General features: G+C 33.6%; 1 protein-coding gene across 1 annotated transcript; it reads left to right on the top strand.

The window, feature by feature from the left end:
- The first annotated feature begins 5323 nt into the window (after positions 1-5323).
- LOC143252701 (uncharacterized) lies at positions 5324-22955 on the top strand. The gene is made up of 5 exons (XM_076505256.1): positions 5324-5448; positions 6681-6810; positions 16658-16813; positions 18002-18205; positions 22669-22955. Exons 2-5 carry the CDS (start codon positions 6750-6752, stop codon positions 22839-22841), a joined length of 594 nt encoding a protein of 197 aa, XP_076361371.1. The 5' UTR covers positions 5324-5448; positions 6681-6749; the 3' UTR covers positions 22842-22955.
- Positions 22956-23113: the final 158 nt, after the last annotated feature.

The following is a 23113-nucleotide window of genomic DNA, read 5'->3' as shown; positions in this document are numbered from 1 at the left end:
GCACTTGGTGCTAAAAGAGCTTTGGCGTTTGTTTTTTTAGATGAACAATGAGATCGACTCTTATAACATGGCTGCAGTTGAAAGTGTGAGATGTGTGTTCTACAGTGTCATTTCTCGAGATCCAAGCCCTTTGATCAGAAGTCGAATACACTAATCACTCGGGCAGGGGTGACCAAACTGCGGCTTTTTGACATATAATGTGCGGCTCGCGGAAATATGTTGGCTTAACTTTTTTTTGCATCACAATTAATATAAAAGGTAAATAAAAAAATTTCGAGCTTCATAATTATTTACCGGGTATAAACTGAGAGTTCATTGGATTAAAACCTAAGTTTAATGTTTATGGTGAGTAAATATATTTAAGAGTTTAAATCCAGATTATAATGCTAGATTTGAGTCAGGGATTAACGAAATTTCGAATTAGCAAGGATTACAGAGGAATTATGCTAGAGAATCAGTAATCATACAACCTGGTGCTGACAATGTTAGTTTTAGTACCGTGGCTTGTGATCGCGTGATTGTGGCTGTGTTGCGGGTAGTGAAATTAGCGGAGTGTTAGTGTGATACTGGACGCTGTAGAGTTTGGTTGCATTGCACGTGTTGGAGCTTATTGTTTCTTTTCACTTTAATTTTTTTAAAGTTTCTGTGAAAATTTTGTGATGGAAGATGGCATCACCAAATTGTAAGAAGCGAAAGTAAGAAGATGAAAACAGAAATTGTAAGCCAGAGTGGGAGGAAGATTTTGCATTCATCATTAAAGGAGGTAAACCTTTGTGTCGTATGTGCAATGTGTCACTCAGTCATTACAAAGCCAATAACTTGAAACGCCGCTACGAAACAAATCACAAAAAAAAACTTTTCGTCTGATTATCCACTTAAATCAGAATTACGGGAAAACAAGTTAACTGTGTTAAAATTATCACTAAATATCCAGCAGACACTGTTGGCAGCGTTCAGTAAAGAAGTTGATACAACGAGTGAAGCTAGTTTTGTTATATCATGGAATATTGCTCGTGCTAAACGCCCATATTCTGATGGTGAATTTGTTAAGAAGAATGTACCTGAAGTTGTTGCAGTGTTAGATTCAAATAACACAAAACTTTAGCGACTAATAGCACAAACACCAGCTTCACGCCAAACTACAGAGAGACGTATCTCCCAGATCAGTGATCATATTGCAGGCAAAATTATTAAAAGAATTCTCTTGCATTCAGCTTAGCCCTTGACGAAACGACAGACATACAAGACAACCCACAAGTGGCTGTATTTCTTCGTTATGTTTCCTCTGATGTAACTGTGAAAGAAGAGATGTTGGACTTAGTGGCACTAGAAGAAACAACTCGTGGTGTTGAAATTAAAAATGCGCTTGACAGAGTTTTAACAAATGCTGATATTCCATTGGATAAACATGTCAGTGTTACAACAAATGGAGCACCTGCAATGATGGGGATAAATGCAGGATTAATTGCACTTAAGAAATGTGATCCCAGCTTTCCAGGGTTTCTCCCTATTCATTGCATTTTTCATCATGAACACTTGGCAGCCAGATACTTCAAGTATGAAGGTGTTATGAAATTTGTTATTAAAATTGTCAGTTTCATACGCTGAAATGGAAAGACCTACTGACAGCTCAAAAATTTTATTCAAGAACTGGAATTTGAAGATAAACCCAGTGATGTCTCTTTTTAGTGCATTGTGAGGTGGTTGTCAACCAGCAATGTCTAAAATATGTTTATGGATCTGTTGGAGCCCATTATTACCTTTCTTGAAGAAAATAAAATATTCTATCCTCAACTGGGAAATGATTAATGGATGCAAGATTTAATATGCCTTACGGATATTATGAATCATCTACAAACTCTCAACTTGGCACTCCAGGGGAAAGATAAGATAACACATGAAGCTTATCGTTTGTGGTTCTTATGTTAAGCAAGTTTGGCTACCCCTGCACCACGCCAACCCCACTTCATATAAATAAAATGCAAAAGAAAGATTGTTTGTTTTGAATTTCGCGAAAAACTACACGAAGACTATCTGCCCTAGCTTATCAGTGTAAGACTAGAGGGAAGGCAGCTAGTCATCACCTCCCACCGCCAACTCTTGGGCTACTCTTTTTACCAACGAATAGTGGGATTGGCCTTCCCATCATAAGGTCCCCACGGCTGAAAGAGCGAGCATGTGTGGTGCGACCGGGATTCGAACCCGTGACCCTCGGATTACGAGTCGAACACCTTAACACGCTTGGCCATGCCGGGCCACGAAAGAAAGTGGAAAACATTAAACTTGGTTTGCAAAACTAATGCTCTTCTGCTCAAATCTGAGTAGATCAGTGACCCATACCGCTCGAAACTGGGTTTCCATACTCTTAATTGGCACAGTGTGTTATTCCAATTTGGTGTACTCTAATGTAATCATATGGTAATTTTTTTATGTAAAGTTAAAAGCAATATTATAGTTTATTGATGAAACGCTAAGATTTTTCATGTGATGTACTTATACTGCATATGTGAATGCACAAAAAAGTATTGATGTGTGAATGTTTTAATGATTCCCTGGAATGTTAGCGGTAAGTCTTTCAATTTACAACGCTAAAATCAGGAATCGATTCCCTTCGGTGGACATAGCAGATGTGACTATTATAAAAACCTACTCACTTAAAAGTATATTGCATCGTATTGTAAACAATATAAATACAAAAATGATTTGTTTCTAAAACTGTGTCAAAGTGGTTCTTGTAGCTAAACCTTATTCTGTATTTGACAACCAAGTTATTTTAATTTTTTTTTTATGTTTATTCCCGTTTTTTCTAATCTCATTTAGTCTATTGTCAATAGGAGAAGACGAAGTGGTATGTTACCGGCACAGCACAAATAACTCATTGTGTAGCTCTGTGCTTACCAACAAACGTACACACGCATATATTTTAATCTTTATTTATAACAACTTTATCTAACCAAAAGTTATAAGCATATTGTAATTTATCGAGCTGAAAATATTATTAAGAGAAACTTAACTCTATTCAAATATTGTACAAAATTGTTTTATAAAGAAAACCTAATAAATAACTGTTTTTTTCTATTTGTAACGAAAACAGTATTTCAAAATAAATAATCAGAGCAGCAGTTTCTGCTTTACTTATCTTTGATTATTGCATTTGCTAAATACTAATTTTAATTTACAAACATTTGTTTGTTTGTTTGTTTGGAAATTTCGCACAAAGCTACTCGAGGGCTATCTGTGCTAGCCGTCCCTAATTTAGCAGTGTAAGACTAGAGGGAAGGCAGCTAGTCATCACCACCCACCGTCAACTCTTGGGCTACTCTTTACCAACGAATAGTGGGATTGACCGTCACAATATACACCCCCACGGCTGGGAGGGCGAGCATGTTTAGCGCGACGCGGGCGCGAACCCGCGACCCTCGGAATACGAGTCGCACGCCTTACGCGCTAGGAACAATGCTGTACACCATTCTTATCTCAAATGTCTCGATGATAAGGTACAAGGACCATTAATTAAGATTCGCAAGCTATCTGCGCTAGCCGTCCCTAATTTAGCAGTGTAAGACTAGAGGGAAGGCAGTTAGTCATCACCACCCACCGCCAACTCTTGGGCTACTCTTTTATCAACGAATAGTAGGATTGACCGTCACATTATAACGCCCCCACGGCTGAAAGGGCGAGCATGTTTGGTGCGACCGGAATTCGAACCCGCGACCTTCGGATTACGAGTCGAACGCCTTAACACATTTGGCCATGCCAGGCCAGACTTGGTGGTGGAAGATGAGATTATTGTGCAACAGATGAAACTGTGTGGCTCTGAGTCCATTTATTTCACTATTTTTATTTTAAATGAATAATCTTAAAACATATTGATTGTGCGAGAACATTATATTCAAACTATATGCAGTTACCATGCAGTTACAGTCCATGTAATTTTTGAACTATAATTAAAGTGACAGTACAAATCGGAAGGTCCTTGATTCAACTTATTCTTAAATTAACACATAAAAGTAGACACATATTAAATAAAACTCTCCTTCCGTGTAATGTGTTGATACGCCTGTTTTCATAATTTGAAGATATGAAAGAGTTCAGTTTCTAGAATATATAAACTTCGTGGGATGAAATATGTTCATACATATTAATTAAACTTATAAAAATAAATTAAATACAGACACGTTAAACATCAATACTTTACATCTTCCACATTCATGCTTCAAGTTTAATTTTTACTTGAGATTGGACGCCTTTTGCTTAACACGTTTAATGATACTTTTTGTCTTACAAGTTTAACATACGTGTGAGTCATGCCCTCTGAGTAAATATAAGGCCCATACAATATTTACAATTCAAATTCATATCCATTTAAAAAAAACAGTATAAAAGGTTTAGTACTAGAAATAAACGACCTTATAACAGCAAATTGTTGCTTTTATTTAATTAAACACAACGTTTCCTTTACAACTTCTCCAGAAGCAATCACTAAAACACAAACTGAAGCTTTACATTCTTCGTTTCGTTTTGTGTTTTAGTGAACACTCCTGAAAAAGCGAAACATTGAGTATTTAATTACATAAATACAACATTTTGGTGTTATAATATTATTTATTTCTAGTATTAATGTGCAAGACAGAAATTAAATAAAAGGTTTAGTATTAAAGAGCATATTAACATATTTGAAAAGTATAATAATACTAAACCTTTTATTTAATCTCTGTCGTGCATATTAATACTAGAAATAAATGATATTATAACACCAAAATGTTGTATTTATTTGGTATCGAAGAGCATATTAACATATTTGGAAAGTATAATAATACTATTCTTAGAGTTTTATTTGAAAATAATTTTGTTTCGCATATTCTGAAAAACTGTGTATATGATTTTACATCATATTCTTGCTTACTGAATGGAAAACAATCTAGAAGTAATATCCTTTAATTTAGTTTTTCAAGCTATACTAAAGATTTTATTTACGCGTATGAATGTTGTAATTCACTGTAACTTTAATACTGAATATATAAATAAATATAAAGAATGAAATAAATTTGCGAATTGAGCTGCACGTTTCAAACATCATCACTTTCAAAGAAGAAAAAACTCATGCACTAGCCTTATTTGTTAATGTATATGAGGTATTTCAAAACCTAAAATAATAATAAAGATGCATTAGCTAAAGTCACGCAATGGATAGTAGAAACTGTTGCATTTGTAATCGATACTTGTAGTCGAAGTTAGTTGCGTTACCCTTGGATACGATGAATAAACAAGGAGTAGAGATAATAACTCATTTCTATAGGTGACTTTTCGGCTAGTTCGATTTTTACCTGCAACCTGTGGGGCTGTGACTGTTTACTTAAACGTAACATAGTTAGCGATATACCTTAAGCTTGCATCACACATTAAAATGTTCACACTTGAACTTCATGTAACTGAGAGACGTTTCAGGTAAGGTGTTTGTTTTGTAAATCAGGTCTAAACTGCAGGATTATTATAAACATAACGAAAATAGATATTAATGAGCTACTTAAACATTAAACTATACTTTCTCGAATAATACTATGATATGCTTTATTATAAGCTGAATATTAAATTGTTACCTTAAATATAAAAAACAAAACACGTAAAATGCAAAAGTATTTTTGCTTACTTGTTTACTAAAATGAGATATTTGTGTGTCCTAAAAGTATAACGTATTAAATATTACAGAAATATAGAATTTAAATGCAAAAGAACAATATGATTGATTTGAACAAAAACTAGCTTTCGTTACTTTGCTGTAAACACTACAATATTTTTTTACCTTCGTGTATAGAAATTCCATAAAAATCATGATGAACAGATTTTAACATGTTATTTTATAGTGAACTATCTTAATATCATTACAATACAGTCTATGTGCGTTAAAAATACCTACCTATGTTTTGAGCTATTACCTAACTTCTCGAAGGATCCACTTAACAACTTATAAAGAAAAAACGGCCAAGTATAAACTGTTAGTATTCAGCCTACAGTAAACAAAAAGTCATCATGTATTTTTCACAGGAATGTCACGTGACGTCTCGTACTGTCAGTAGCATGCATGTTACGCAGTGGTGCATATAACTCCAGTACATATACTACAACCAGAGCGCTAATTTCTTCATATAAAACTCATTTGCATTTTACTGTTTTATCAAATGAGATTAACAAGAAATCTACATGAAATTTAAAAATTAGAATTGTTAGCTTGTTTTAGCCAAACATTTGTATCGTAGGTAATTGTATCTGTTTCCTACTGTCGGAATTTCGAAACAATTATGACATCTTTGATATATAGGAGAAAAATTATTTAAACGGTATATATATTTTTTTTTATTTGTTAATAAATGTGTACTGTATTCCTCGTGCATAATCAAACGTCTTGTAAAATATCAAAAAATTATGTACCTTTTTTTAAAATGTCCACGTTTTACACATAATGATAATGACGTATAGCCTTTCTTTTGAATTATTGAAATTTGGTAAAATTATTAGATTACTCATCCCAAATGTGCTATGTCGACTAATAACTTTCACCTAATATTTTGAAAAAAACAACAACAACATTATAAAGTTAAAACAATTATTCATTACTATTTATGAAAGCCACAATTATTCTTCTAGGACAAAATTTGAAAGATCTTTGATAATCATTTCAGATTTTCTTGTTCCTGTTTACCGTGATACTGTACACTTCTTGTGAAAGTCTAATCTGATTTCTGTGTAAGATGAAATTGTGCTTGCGATTACTAATTATTTTTGTTACATTCTGTGGTATCAACAGTAAAGGTATGTACACATATTTTGGTTTGTAAATTAAAAATTATTGTTCGGTACTCCAAATAATCTATTTTTTGAAAAATAAAATAAGCTCATACTGGCTTATTTGTCTTTTAAATTATTTCATTTTTCAGCTCCAAACGTAACATTAGGCGTTATAGTTACCTCATATAAATATAAGGTTCTTCCCAGAGATTCTGGATTTTTTTTATTTAGTTTTAAATTTGATGTGTCGTAATTTACCTATTTAACACTTTCGCCTGTTATACATGTGAAAAGTAAATAAAATAAAGTTCAAATACATTTCTCTGGGGCGTTAGTAAGAATGGGACTTTTTGGACATCTCCTCTAACTCTCCTGAATACTACTGTACGCACAGAAGATGTATAATGCAGGATCTCAATTTTGTTGTCTAGCCCTCTCCAAGTTCCTCACCGGGAAGAAGTTGGAGGGGCGCCTCTGATGTACTTGAATTGAATACAACTTTCTTAAATGCATCGAAAGTGATATAATCGAACGTTGTTACAAGTATTTCTACTTCATCACATTTCGATAATAGACTATCTAATTTAAGGGTTTTCAGACCATTGATATCTTGGGAAGAAAAGTAATGGCTCATTAGTTTTTGTAAGGATGCAAAATACAATGACGTGTCATAATGAACGATACTGGTAAATAAATGTGTTCAGTGTTACCTATGGATTTTTAAAATCCTTTGAAAGACAAAACTTATATAACTTGATAAAATGCCCATATTTTAAAATTATGATGTTGTATACGTTTTACATTAAAACTGTGGACAAATTATGTAAAGTACTCAATTTAAATGTACCTCGCTGACTTACACTTTTCATTTAGTAGTTTCTAAGCATGATTTTTTATATGTAAAATATTTCCTTCCTTACATTTTATGGAAACCAAAATTAGTAACCGTAAGCGAAATTGAGGGCTTTGATATTTTTTTTAAAATGTATTGAACAATTAATAATGTTTAAAAGAGAAAGGTGTAATTTTCGTACTGTTTCACTCAACAGTCACAAGTTTCAACAGATACTGGAAATAGTTTAACATGTTGTATTTGTATTGTATTTTTGTCAATACAAGCCGCATTCTTAATGATATACGAATATATCTTTTGAATAGCAAATGGAAACAAGAAATTAAAGGACGACGAAAGCAAATATAAAACAAACAACTTTTTAGGACATTAAAAACAAAAGTTTCTTCATTTTACTTTCTAGAAAGAAGAAATTTTCTCAAGGAATTATGACGTGGCATCACTAAAAACCCGCTGGCCCTAAAAGTAGTTGTGAAACTGGTTTACTGACCACGTCAAAACTAAATTCAATTTCTTAGTTAAGTGATAAAACATCTTGAACTTTCCTTAGTTGTCAACTTGAGCTAAAACATCTCTTACACTTCTTCCGCTAGCATTAAAGTTTTAGCAATGTGATCTTTATTAGTTTTTGATGTAATTAGGACTGGATGACATGATAGAGCATTTCTGGCTTAATGAATGCCTGAAGACATCCATCAATCCACTGAACCAACTTTTCTTTAGTTTTCATGGGTGAGATATATTAAACGAGCTCTAGCTTGATCATAATTGATTATGAGTTTTCAATAGTGCTTCGTAATACCAGGAAATGGCAACGATTTCAGTGGCAAGAAATAGAGTGTACTCAGTGGTTGTAATTCAATCTGCACTTGTCTCCGTTCTTCTCTAATTTATAACACAGTCTAAATAATTCATTTGAGGTTTAAAATTTGTTATGAAATTTCTTTGTGGTTACGCCAAATTCCTACAACCACAATAGAGCCCCTTCTACCGTTTACATAAGTTGGCTATTTCGTTAAGTTTTTCGTTAAGTAAGATCCAGTTGAGTGTCTTATTCCCTGTATTTATTGGCAAATACCTTACGTTTATTTGCTTTCATTAGATCTAGACGTAGGCGCATTTCATTATTCTGTACTAGCAGAAATCCTTAATCTGACATTTTTCTACCTTATAGACTATTAATGACTTAAGGTTAAATGGTAACGTATAAATCTTTTGAGTATCAGGTACAGTGGCGAATTCAGGACTATGAAGGTGTGAGTTTGTGAGGAAAGAGACATGAAGGTTTGAAAGATAAGGAGTTTGATTGCCATAGAAGTTAAATGGGAACCTCTGAAGTCAGGTTATTTTAGCCAAAAAATGTTTTCATGGACTTTAATTTTTGATTTAATACACTCAAAATTACAAAAATGAACTCACAAAGGGCAACTTTAAAAATCTTTTTTTTTTTCATTATTATTACTGGAGTGAAGATAACAGGACTAACCAGAGACCAGATGATGTTATTGTGGTTAGGGTTTTCTCGCATACAGTTGTCTGACACTAGAAGACAATCACATGATATTCTACAAGCTGTACCTCTTACTGGGAAATTCTGAAGAGACAAACATATACTTCGAGTGGCACTCACGTCACTATTATGTCGCCAGTAATCTGGTGTATCATCAGTAAAAAATAATTTCGCATTTAATAAATCCAATTCTACTAAAGACTTCAGGAAAAAAAAAAGCCCTGAAAGTCGTTCAGTAAGGTTTGGTTTTGGTTTATTTTGAATTTCGCGCAAAGCTACACGAGGGCTATCTGCGCTAGCCGTTCCTAGTTTAGTAGTGTAAGACTAGAGGGAAGGCAGCTAGTCATCACTATCCACCGCTAACTCTTGGGCTGCTCTTTTACTCATGGATTAACCGTCACATTATAACGCCTCCACGGCTGAAAGGGCGAGCATGTGTAGTTCGGCGAGGATTCGAATCCGCGACTTTCGGATTGCCAGTCGAGTACCTTAACCACCTGGCCATGCCGGGCCAAAATGCTGGAAAAGTGGAAGGAATAATATATTCACTTTAATTTTTTTGTAAAATGATTGGTTATTAAGTTTACAAGAAAACTTTATTCTTGGTTAGCTGTGTGTAATATATTTACATAATACGCAACGTTTCACTGTTTCCTTCTTCTAACATCAATTGTGCAATATATTTTGGAGATACATTTTAGGACCATTTTATATTTTAGTTAATTCTCTTATTTCATTTTCAACACCTTTTCCATTTATCAATCAAAACTTTCACGCACGTTAAAGTTTATTGTATCATAAACTTTGCTGTTTCTGCCTTGCTCTGTTTTAAAAATATTTTTTTGTATTTTGCTGATTGAATCTATGTTTTTACCATTATTGTTGCTACATGTTTCTTTTATTATATCTAATGAGTCGTGTACTCATTATATTGCCATAAAAGAATACAAAAGAAGATTGTCAACTGGCCTTACTTGTTTGGTATTTTAATCCATAACACATGTCCGAAAACAGCATGTGACATTCATATATTTTATGATGAAGGTGTTTCTATCTTTCGGGAAAAAAAATATAAAACTGATTTCGTTAAAGCTTTGCTTTTTATTTATTTTTATGACATGCTACAAGTCGACAGAAGTGGGTCTTTAATTCATATTACAGGACTTCTTGTGCCATCTTCTAAGACTGTATCAATTTCAATGTCTTTCAACATGTCCACGTAATAGAATATTTATGACTCATTATTTATCTTGCCTATAGCTGCATCTCTAACATACGTTATCGTGACACGAATCTATTTTAGGCCTACAACAGTTCTTAAGAAATTCACATTATTTAAGATTATTTTATTTTATTAAATGTGCTATCACAAAGGAAAGCAAAATTACTTATGCCTAAAAACACGCACCAATAGTTTGTAGTTTGTCCACTAATAGTAACATTATAATAAAATAGTTAACCAATAAGCATTCGTTTTGACATTAAGAAATGTATTACGTCACAATACCCTTGTGTATAATCAATTCTACTACATGTTCGTTCATGACACTAACACAATAATCAACTCTCCTAGAACTAAACATAGCACCCACATGATGACCTTATTTTTTAGTTTCATTTAAACGCTGGAGTTGTCTTCATACTTTATTTTTCCTTGATTTGTGTTTATTTTGTGTATGTCGGTCTTTGCAAGCCACACGAAGCTGTATGTCTATTAATTATTTAATTTCGATGTTCACTAGAGATTTTTTAGGTTCTACTTGTGCTTGTAACTTAAGCTTTGCTTGTAACTATCCGGTTATCTAATAAATATGCCATGTATTTAAGCTAAAATACACCTTCATGTGTTTATAACATAGAATAATCTCTTTTAGATATTACCATCACTATAATCTTTGTAAAATCTGTGAAACTTAGTCAGATGGAACAATTGTGTTAAAACGTACTTTTTAGTATAATAGTTGAGTTTGGGAACTCGTGCTTAAATGAAAGATCAGTTACTGGTCCTCAAACAACAACAAAAATTCCCAAACATAGTTGTCAATATTTAAGATGTCTCAGACATTTTGATTATTTACGTTGAAAGGATGTGAGGTACTCCAGCTAGGAGATACTGCCATCTCTATCCACATGAACAATATTTTATCCCTAGCTTCCAAAAATCTCAAAGTTCTATTCAACACTTATCAAGAACTTCTTTAGATGAAAAGAGGAATATAAAGTGTTTTTGTTGTTGTTGTTATTTTCGTTGATGTTCAGTTGCCATACTGCTTCAGCCAGAATACATTGGCTACATCAGTCGATTACATTAAGTTATGATCTTGTATTGGAGAATTAATCTTTATTATCAGTATATATACTTCATAAAGATAAAATAAGTCACTTTTGATATTATTTAACTGAATTTATTACTGGAATCCTTCAAGCGCTAGACGAAAGTTTAAATATTTTGATCAAGTATACCCCAAGTAGTATGTGGTATGTCTGCGGGCGTAAACCGATATATCAATTACTAATTATTAATGAGAAGTTTATAATAACAGCTATAAGTGGCACAGTTGTAGGTCTGCGGACTTATACCGCTAAAAAGCAATATGTCAATTACTAGTTATTAATGAGAAATGTATAATAACAGCTTTAAGTGGCGCAGTGTATGTCTACGAACTTATACCGTTAAAAACTGGGTTTCGACATCCGTGGTGGAAAGAGCATAGACAGCCCCTTGAGTAGCTTTGTGCTCAATATTACCAAATAACAACAACTGATTAAGTCGACCCTTAAAGCTATACGAGGGCTATCTGCGCTAGTCGTCCCTAATTTGTGTAACTCTAGAGGGAAGGCAGCTAGTTATCACCACACACCGCCAACTCTTGGGCTATTCTTTTACCAACGAAGAGTGTGATTGATTGTCACATTTAATGCTCTCATGGCTGAAAGGGTGAGAATGTTTGGTGTGACGGGGATTCGAACCCGTAACTCTCAGATTACGAGTCGAGCGCCCCTAACCACCTAGCCATGCCGGGCACTACTTTGTTTTCAACTTACACTACCTTTAAGTTATGTTGCTAAATGAATTCATTACTCCTAGACTCTTCGTCAACTGCCAGCCCATCTTAACAGTTTTCTATCTAAAGTTGTTAAACTTGAGTTCAAACAAGATAGAGATGAAATTATTTAACAAACAAACACCATATGAGATGTTTAACTTTGTCCATCTTTGCTTGACTTCACACAATCGCCCCTTGTAGTCGCTTCACGATAACTTTATACACATTTATCAATATTGTCTTTCTTGGGGCTGTTATTTAAATTGGGGAAATAATTCTAAAAGATCCATATTTCTTCTATCATAACTGGCCTGGGTTTTAGTTGCGTAATTCTAATTATTCAGTCCCTGCACGCGACTGCTTAACTTGTGTTTGCTAAGGTTATTTGGACGAATTTGAGAAAAAGCACATTACACGTGTCAAAAGTAAGTGCACATAAACTCGGTCTTGTCACCGATGGCACCTGACTTCTATAACTTACGTTAAGAATGTCATTACTAATGATTTTTTTTTGTACCATTGATAAGGCTTAAAGGTTTCATGATTCAAGATTATTTTCTTTTTCTTGTTGTTTAGTCAAAAGCAATCTTTTGCAGAAGAGTTTTACAAGCAAAAACAATTGTAATAAGAGATAAAACTGTTATAAAACTTTTAAGTATACTTAAAGCTAAGTAACTTTAAGCTAAACCTTCATACTACAAACCTCGCTTCTCTGAATATATTACTTTTATTGATTGATTGATTTTCTGCCATATTGTAGTAATGAAGTTCCTTTTTAATATCATTCTAGTAATTTTGTTATAATATTTATTGATGCTCTTTCTTGTGGTTTTGAGAAACATTTAGCTACAGCTCAACATGTGGTAACTGGTAGAGTTTTAATGTTATTGAAAGGAAAATAGTTTGACTAATGATTTTAACAATGAGAGTGACTACGTTAATAGTTTTGTACTGACATTTATTCGGTATGTGACTGAACAGATGTGTGCTTTTTCGTGAAATCAATAAATTATCATAAAAAATTACAATACTCAAGTTCTAGTCTGGGTCAGCAATGGTTTACTTCATCTTCCCATTGCTATGTTATGGGTAAAATAAATGTTTGGTGACTACTTAGCTTTAACGTTTTATGTTTATGCTCGTTAGGATTTTAGATTGCTCTGCATACATCATTTACGACCTGCATGAATAAGATAGTTTATGTCGACTTCCTAAATTTCTGGGTCCCTTCCCAGTTGATGTTAATGTGTCAGATGTTTTGAACCTTGACATCTTTCTCGGACTTTTGGGGCTTACTAGTCTCAATAACATAACCAACACACATTTTGTATCTTATCGGCGAGTGCGCTAGCACTTTCTATGTAGTGATGGTACGGAACTTCGTGTTCAAGTGGTACAAAAGTCATTTGGATTTACTTCTCTACAGGTCACCAGCTATGAAGAGCTGCTTGACATAGTCGCTCTATTTTCAATACATATGCCACTTTTCAGCTGTCCAGAACGTCTAAAAATCCAATACCGGTTAATAATTACATAATCAGTGAACCGGTCCGGTACACTATTTAAAACAGAAAATCACCCATACTGGACCATACATTCCTTGGGATTCAGCACATGAAACAAAACAAAAATTCAACGTACTAAGAAACCAAATAAACACAGCCATAAAGCTATGTTCACAAGATAAAATTAACAACCAATTAGGCAAAATAAAACAATACTTCATCAACATCAACAAGTTTCCTCCACAAACCGTAGAAAACATTGTACGCACACACCTAGACAAAAATCAAAGTCAACTTACAAAAGTAAATATATCCCACGAATCAAAAAATCGCGAAACCATATTCTGCTGCATACCATATATTCCCGACATCAGCAGAAAAATAACCAACATTTGGCAAAAACTAGTAACAAAATATGAAATTCCAGTTAATACCAAATTTATTAAAAAACCAGGTACAAAACTAAGGTCTATACTATGTAAAAACTACACTGGCAAACACCACACCAACATTATTTATAAAATACAATGTGATAACTGCCACAACTTCTATATTGGAGAAACAAGTACAAAAACGGAAACCAGATTCAAAGAACACAAAAAGTCACCTTCACACGTTTTTGAACACTGCAAGTCAAATAAACACAACATAATCACGGAAAAACTCAAATACTAAATAAAGAAACAAATATAAACAAACGCAAAATTAAAGCTTTACTTATACAATAACTCAAGCCCAAAATAAACCAATACAAAGGAACACCTTTATCCCTATATTAATAAATATAATAAAACATCTAAGCACACCCTCTACATTCCTACACTCAGTTACACAACTCCCTTCAAACTTGTGGTCAGCTATCGGTCACTTGCCTCTTTCTTTTTTTGTGAACCTGACGATGAACGAAGAAGGTCGAAACATTGTTCGCTCCTCTACATAAAAATTTTCTCAACCCAAACCAGCCGTTTTTACATATATAATAACCACATAATAGAATAAGCCATCTCGACGTTATGTGGGGAATAAAATCCCTACATTACTTCCTCACTAGCAAAACAAATAAAATCAGAAATTTTAATCGTAAAATATTACTCTGTTGTAAAATAATCGTAAAAGTAATATTCTAATGTTAACTAAATGAAAGGAATAATAATGAGATTCTGTTCAAACACTGAGCTTTTGATAGATAAAGTGAGGAAGTCAGTAATGTAGGAATTCTATTCTCCATGTAAAGTCGAGACAGCTTAGTGTGGTATGTGATCATTAGCCGAATCACGTGACACGTTCACTTGATCCCTATCTTCTTTGGTTCCTTTTTTTTAAGTTCAGTAGCCAACCCTACACAGGTTTTTATTTAGTGATATTTTTTTTTCGTAATACATTTTAATATAGCAAGGTATAAATACAGTATCAATAACTGTTCTTTGACGGTTTTTTTGTTTTCTGTCTTTTAGCCTAAGTAAAGTCGATGACTTTAGAAGTAAAATGTTACATTATTTTTTAGATTTTACATATTTTTGTGTGAATAAAACAGTGAAAGCGGTTTTTTCTTTTCAAATATAACAACTCCACACCCAAAGTTACCAGTTGTAACAAATACCTCACTAGCAATACGTCTGCAGTTAACAGTAGCATACCCTCTGGTATTTTTTAACTTCCCGGGCATGTTTGTTTATAGCTTCACCTAATTACATGTTCAAATTAAACTTCATTTATAAATCTATTTTCTCTTTCAGTTCTGCTCACCACTTAAGAAAATCACTCTTCATTGAATTAAACTTATGTGTTTTATCATGTTATTTTGTAAAAGATGACTATAACAAAATTTTTATGTTATGTTTTACCCAGACACGTTTGTTGTGTTTTTTTCTTGCATATCCATCTTTATGTTTTCATATTTCTTCCCATCTATTATAAAGTAAGAGTGATTGTCCAGTTGAGTTTTTATTTACTTTGTTATTAAATTGCGATTATTTTTATCCAATATTATAATTATATAGCAAAAAAATCGTTTTTTTGTCAGTGCTCTTTGTTGTTATACCACGATGATTTTGTATGCGTATTTTAGGTGACGTGTATAATCTACGTGCGTGTTATTTGTTTTTATTTGTAAAATAGGTCACTCCATAAAGGTAAGTTTTCCGTCGTCCGAGGTTACAGAAAGCTTGGTTTACGATAAGGCTTAAAGTCCAGCCTGCTAGGTGATCGACGTATTGCGACCCGGCATGGCCAGATGGTTAAAGCACTCGACTTTTAATCTGAGGGTGGCAGGTTCGAATCCTCGTAACACCAAACACTAGTCGCTCTTTCAGCCGTGGGGACGTTATAATGTTATGTTCAATCCCACTATTCGTTGGTAAAAGAGTAGTCCAAGATTTGATGGTGGGTAGTGATGACTAGCTGCCTTCCCTCTAGTGGACACTACTAAACCATGGACGGCTGGTGCAGATAGCTCTCGAGTAGCTTTGCGCAAAATTTAAAACAATCCAATCGGTATTTAGCAAAAAATGTAATATTCGTTTTTATGATGCATTTCATTAAATAAGGCAATTTTTGCACCATTCTGTGCATTTCTAAATGTAGTTTGAGCTTCTGTGACATTTAATTTGTCTTTTTAGGAAGAAGATAAAAAAATCGTGGACATTATTCACTCAACAAAACTATTAATTTGACTATAATAAAGATCTTAGAAACATATCGAGACGACTTTTTGTATTTCAAAAAGCCAGTTTCACAGTAAAACAGTTTCTATAATTTTATAAGAAAAGTTTGTTGTAATGCATTATTTTTTTTTTGCACAGCGTAACTAGAATTTATATTTTGTTCAATGAAAACACTAGTTTTACTATATTATATTTTTATGCAAATATGAATTTCATGGCTGTAAATATAAATAAAATAAATTGAAATAAAAATGTTCGAGAATATTTGATAACTAATCCTCTTTTTATTTAAGTATTGATCCTTATTGTGGACCCTTGGGACGAGGATATTGCCAAACGATCTGTAATAGAAACTATGCGTTATGGGTCGCTGAGTTTCAACAATACAATTCTTCAAACAGAAGTTGTTGCTTTTACTGACACTAACAATATTGCAATTAAACGTATGAGTAAGTATGCATCAAAATCTCAGTTTATTATTAAATATGTAGGCTTGGCTGTAACAGTGTTAAGTTTATAAAGTAATAATTTTAAAGGCATGATGGTTAGTTTTTTTTTGGTAATTTTTCAAATTCGTAAATAAACACATTGAAAAAACCATGTTAGAAATATATGAAGCTTAACATTATATCTAGTTCATCAAAGGCTATTTCACCTTCTTTAATGTCACTGTTGTTGATCGCTTTTAATATTATTAAAACTATTTTTCTAGAAGTTGAAAGGTACTATTCTGTATATTTGTCACTCAGTTTGAACGACGCTAACTATCTCATTGGGATCACAATTTATCATGAGGTGCGATTACATTTAGTAGCAATTATAATTTGAAACTGTCGTGACATATACTCCACATCTTGTTCAATTGTAGTCCATTCGTCAACGTATAATCTATGTTTGAACTGTAGGTGTCTAGATTATCTCTGATGTGATAAGTTAATCTGATGTACTGTGAATGTACTGATCAAATTAACTATATACAAACCAAATACACTGTTACACTGTTAACTTCCTTTGTTTTTATCCAAATGGGTAACAATGCAACATTATAAGAAAGATAAGTTGAATAAGAAAGGGTTTTTCTCCTAGCTAAAATACTTTTATTTGCGAGTTTTTAGGTCTCTTAATGGAGCCTCCATCTTGCAACAGTGTAATTTTACGTATTAATTTACTTTACAGAGCTAAAGCAAAGGGTATCGTGTCCATATATCTTACATATAAAAGCCAAGACTAAGTAATAAATATAAAATCTGATAGCAAATATGACTCTATTCGTAAGTCTTCAGTGAAGTTGAACAAACACAATATTATTCTCACTAATAAATAGCTCTAAGTTAACGGAAATTCACACTTACAGCTAGTATCGTCATTATAGGCCTCTGTAAAGTTTTGCTTTAAATGGCATTTTTAAGTACGATTGTTAATCGACAAACGCTTATTGCTTTGTTAGTTATTATGATGTTTGTTCCTTCCCTCTTTTGTATACCCACATCTTAAAAATAATTAGTTGATTATTCCAGTATATGATGAAAATTTTTATTGCATGGTTCAGTTGAGTCAAAGCAGATTACTTATCGCCATTTTGTGTCCCATGTGTGTCAAAATTTAACTTTAATTGCCGACGTTTATTTTGTTTTCAGTTGAAATTAACATACAAATAGGACTTTCTATGATTATCGATGCCACTTGTGAAGGATTAGGTTTCGTCAGGATCACAGCAACAAAGAATAAAATTCCTTATATTATCGTGAAACCAGCAGTAACGGAATTCATTAAAGCAGCAACCGATGTTCTGAAAGAAATAGGTGGCGTTGATGCTGCATTTGTTTTCCAAAACGAAGCAGGTAAAACAAAATATGTAATATAGAAGTGTACTAGAAAATCAGATATATGCTGGAAACATTGAAATAATGCACGAGTAACAGAAAAACAAACTATAAATATGCCTTAATATTTCCAAAAATTAAATGATATGGGTATTTGTTTTCGATTATTTTGTTTTCGAAATACGAAACATATTTCCTGATTTTGGATGAATAGTTTTGAGTTGCGTCAATTCTTATCATCGCTGGAACAACGACATGGAATACCATCCAAACTTAAGTTATATGTCTTTAGGTGTAACACATTTTACCTTTGAATACAACCAAATTTTAAAGTGACTTTACATATATGAACTTTCGGGTTTTTGTTTCCCCAACAACATGGCACATCAATGTAAGTCGATCTTTTTTTTTAATACTGCTGTATTTACGTATGGCGTATTTCACTTGTACGTTGTCAGTGGTAGAATAATGGATAGATAAACTAAACTTTGACAACGATAGGTTAAATTAGATCGTTCATGAAATTTTAAAAAAGCGGTCGAGTGCTTTATGCTGAAGTGTTTTTGGAGCCTATTCACGTCGTTACTGTCTGAGCATGTCCTATCTTACAACTGTGTATCATGACAATAGCCATGCAACGTATTTTCCATTGTAAAAGTTCTCGTCGTAAGGCTGTCATATATATAGAATACCCCTCCTCCCTAACGTCTTTATTTATCAACACTCGGATATACATAAATCCAAAGTCGTTTCATTATGTCATTTAATCGTTATGACTTCATATGGTTGTTGTTGTTTGTTATTAAGCACAAAGCTACACAAAGGGCTATCTGTACTCTTCCCAGCTCGCCGCTTAGTGAAACCCCGTTTGTAGGGATATAAATCCGCAGACATAATGCTACTGCGGGACACTTCGTATGAAATAGTGTGAATGCCCGATTCATTCTCCAACTGCCTAAGGTATACGATGGTTGAACTGAGATTTCTCTGCAATTGTGAATTCGTTAAACGATATCTTAAAAATAAGAGAAATGGTTTGTTTGTTTTTTGAATTTCGCGCAAAGCTACACCAGGGTTGTCTGCCGTCCCTAATTTTGTAGTGTAAGACTAGAGGGAAGGCAGCTAGTCATCACCACCCACCGTCAACTCTTGGGCTACTCTTTTACCAACGAATAGTTGGATTGACCGTCACATTATAATGCTCCCACGGCTGAAAGGGCAAGTTTGGTGCGACGGGGATTCGAACTCGCGACCCTTGGATTACGAGTCGAGTGCCTTAACTCACCTGGCCATGCCGGGCCTGAGAGAAATGGTTATGGAATGGCCAGATTATACTCTGATATAAATCCGATTGAAAATTTATGGGATAAGTTAAACTGATTAACAAAAGATCGCAAGCTGAACACAGAATATGAACTTTTTGAAGTACTCAAAGAAGGACTGCAGTCAATCGCTCAGGAATATCTGCACAAACTCACTGAAAGCATGCTAGGCTGATGTGAAGCACTACTGAAATCCAAGGGAATGTTCACTGAATATTAATTTGTGAAACTGATACGTGTTATTTTGAGTTTCATTTTTACTTTCGATTATTGCAAATAAACTTGTTTGATCATTTTGTAGGATAATTGGAATTATAAGATCTAAGAAACTATATCAGGTTCATAACACTTTTTATAAAAAAATGTAATTAAATCATTAAAAGTTCAGGTATTCACTAAAGCCAGTGTTGACATTAGGATTTGAGATCATATTTTAACAAATCTTGTCAAGTGTGTTCTAAAAATATATAGTTTTATGATTTTACATATTTTTTCTGTTTTCTATTAAAACATGTAACAAATTAACAACATTTTTAAGGGGGGTACCTTTTGTTTTGTCTATCTCCTGTAAGTCTCCATAACAATGATACTAATAAACGGCTCCGACAACGTAACCTAAGAACAGCTTGACATCTGAGATAAATTACTATGACGTATAGTGCTACTTCGTTAGGTACTCAGGAAGCAGGACGCCACAGATAGTGGAGCAAATTGACAGTTGCGCCTTATTAAGATAAAAATTATTAAATCATTTTAGAAATTAAACAAACAACAGAATGTTACAATAAATGACAAAAATATTGATATTCTAGTCAAAACACAGACTGTTTTGTTCAGAGTGTGCCACTTTTTTGACAGCTTCCAATGTATATGCAAAAACGGCTCGTTTGGTTGAGAAAATATTTTACGTAGAAGAGCGAACAACGTTTTGACCTTCTTCGGTCATCGTCAGGTTCATGACAGCTTACAAATTCCACTGTGTTAACAAGTTGTGGCTATACAATCCAGGGTATGGCGTGGCGTGGTTGTTGAGGCTCTCGACTATTCGGCTGTGGAGGCGTTATAACGTGACTGTCAATCTCACTATTCGTTGGTAAAAGAGTAGCTCAAAAAATGGCGGTGTTTGGTGGTGACTGGCTGCCTTTCTTCTAGTTTATATCTGCGAAATTACGAACGACTAACATAGACAGTACCCGAATAGCTTTGTTCAAAATTCAAAACACACATACAAATTCACAAAAAGAGAAAAAGTGAAAAGTGTATCCTCAATGTTGAGTTCACCTCCTGGAAAGACACGTTTGTTAGAATAATAAAGAATAACTTGTGAAGTTAAAATATATTTCAAAAGTCAAAAGTTTCAAAATAAACGTTTGAGCAACATAAATGTTTATGACGATAGCATATTGACGACCTGTGACGGTTAACATACCGAAGGAAAATATATTGAACAAAACATTAATGAATAGAGTGAAACTGAGGAACGATGTGATTCATATATCAAGCTACTAAAGCCATATCTCTCAAAAGATAAATTGGTTTGGTTTCTTTCGAATTTCGAAAGAGTACCTTAACCACCTGGCCATTCCGGGCCCAGGAGATAAATACCAGTATGAAATGGCTTAGCTGTCTTAGAAAAGTCGTTATTGATTTTAGAAATATTTTTATCGTAAATTGTTTTCCACTATAATTATTTTACTTAGAAAGATCAACTTTTATACTTAATTACCAGAATATTTAACATTTATTTTACTATTCGTTTATGTAATATTCTTATTTTGATATTATTATACTGTGTGCGTCACTACCAGTAACATTGAAAACCTGAGAGATCGAACAGGCTTGGCATGACCAGGTGGTTAGGGCGCTCGACAAATTTCAAACCCAAGGGTCGCGGGTTTGAGTCCCCATCATACCAAACCATGCTCGCCCTTTCAGCCGTGTGGGAGTTATAAAGTAACGGTCAATCCCACTATTCGTTGGTAAAAGAGTAGCCCAAGAGTTGGCGGTGGGTGGTGATGACTAGCTGTCTTTCCTCTAATCTTATACTGGTAAATTAGGGACGGCTATCGCAGATAGTCCTCGTGTAGTATTCTTTTATAACATTGTTCGATCTCTTTGTTTGTTTGTTTTTGAATTTCGCGCAAAGCTACACGATGTGTCGATTAACTTGTTTAAAATTTTAATTTTTTTTTTGTATTATAAATTGGATTTATATAATTATCAAACATTGTTTCATTTTATAGAACTAATTACCAGAAGAAAATATTACAAATAGAACAAAAAGAAAAACTAGCATGAGATGTTTGGTTGCATGATTTTCAAGTTTCATTGTATCTTTCTGATTAGATTCTACATGGGTTGTTTAGAATAGAATATGTTATAACCTATTCTTGGATGGAGAATTCACAAAATCATGCGTTAACTTATCTGTTACTGGAGAATGAATTGAATGGTAAATAATAGAATTATATAGTAAATATACTCGAAACATTAAGAGTAATAAGAGAATGTTAAAAAAAATTAGAAAGTGTTTCCTATGAATATGCCCCATACACATGACTTTGTTTTTATAAATTGTGGAATACAACAAAACAGTGATTCTAAAATTGCAGTAAGCTCGTGAGTCAGAATCTAATTTGACCAGAAGGATCAAAGAAATTTGTTTGTTTTGAATTTCATGCAAAGCGATATGTGCTAGCCGTTACTAATTTATCAGCGTAGGATCAGGGGGAAGTCACATAGTCATCACCACCCACCGCCAACTCTTGGGCTGCTCTTTTGCCTATGAATAGTGGAATTGACCGTCACGTTATAACGCAACCTGGGCTGAAAGGCGAGCATATCTGGTGTGACGTGGATTCGAATCCGTGACGCTGATATTACGAGTCGAGCGCCCTAACCACCTGGCCATGCTGGGCCTGTCATATTTGTTTATAGATGAATAATAAATGTATTTACATCTGAAGGATTTACAACAAACATATCCAATGTGGGATTAAATGTCTAGAAAAAAACAAAAACAGTTTCTCAAGTGAAATGAATGCAAGAATTTTGGTCATTACAATAATAAGGATAGTGACTTGAGTCAATGTTTATGTTTAGTAAAAATTGTTAAAATGTTTTTGCTGTTGTTGGTCTTTTACTTACCATTTTGACTAGAAATGGAGCATGGGCTCTGCCACGTGGTGGAGCACGTGGTATTGCGCATACTACTTATTGATGGAATGACTGTGAACACAACTTCAAAGCTGGGTGGGTTAAGACCCCGTCACTCCAACTACGTGATGTTAGGTACAGGTCAAGAAGTAGAGAGTATGTTGTATCAGGTATGACTTCATGTCTTTATTTGTCAATCAAGCTGCAAATTCATTTTCTATCAAGTTTTGCAAAATAAGGTTTTAACATAGAAAAATGTGTTTTAAAGTTCAAAATAATTTTTAAACGCCTCATATATATATATCTATATTCTCGACAGAACGCAATGATAGATGAACATTGCAACATCATACCATGAGAAGAGAAGCACCTCTATACATCTACAAAATGGTTAATGTGCAAATATTTGTTAAATGTGTGGCACACATATGTGTTCTGCAATATTGCG

Source organism: Tachypleus tridentatus, chromosome 6 (assembly GCF_004210375.1).
Source record: "Tachypleus tridentatus isolate NWPU-2018 chromosome 6, ASM421037v1, whole genome shotgun sequence".
Classification (NCBI taxonomy): domain Eukaryota; kingdom Metazoa; phylum Arthropoda; class Merostomata; order Xiphosura; family Limulidae; genus Tachypleus; species Tachypleus tridentatus.
Note: the sequence above shows the minus strand (reverse complement) of the source record. Positions and strands in the feature narration are given on the sequence as shown.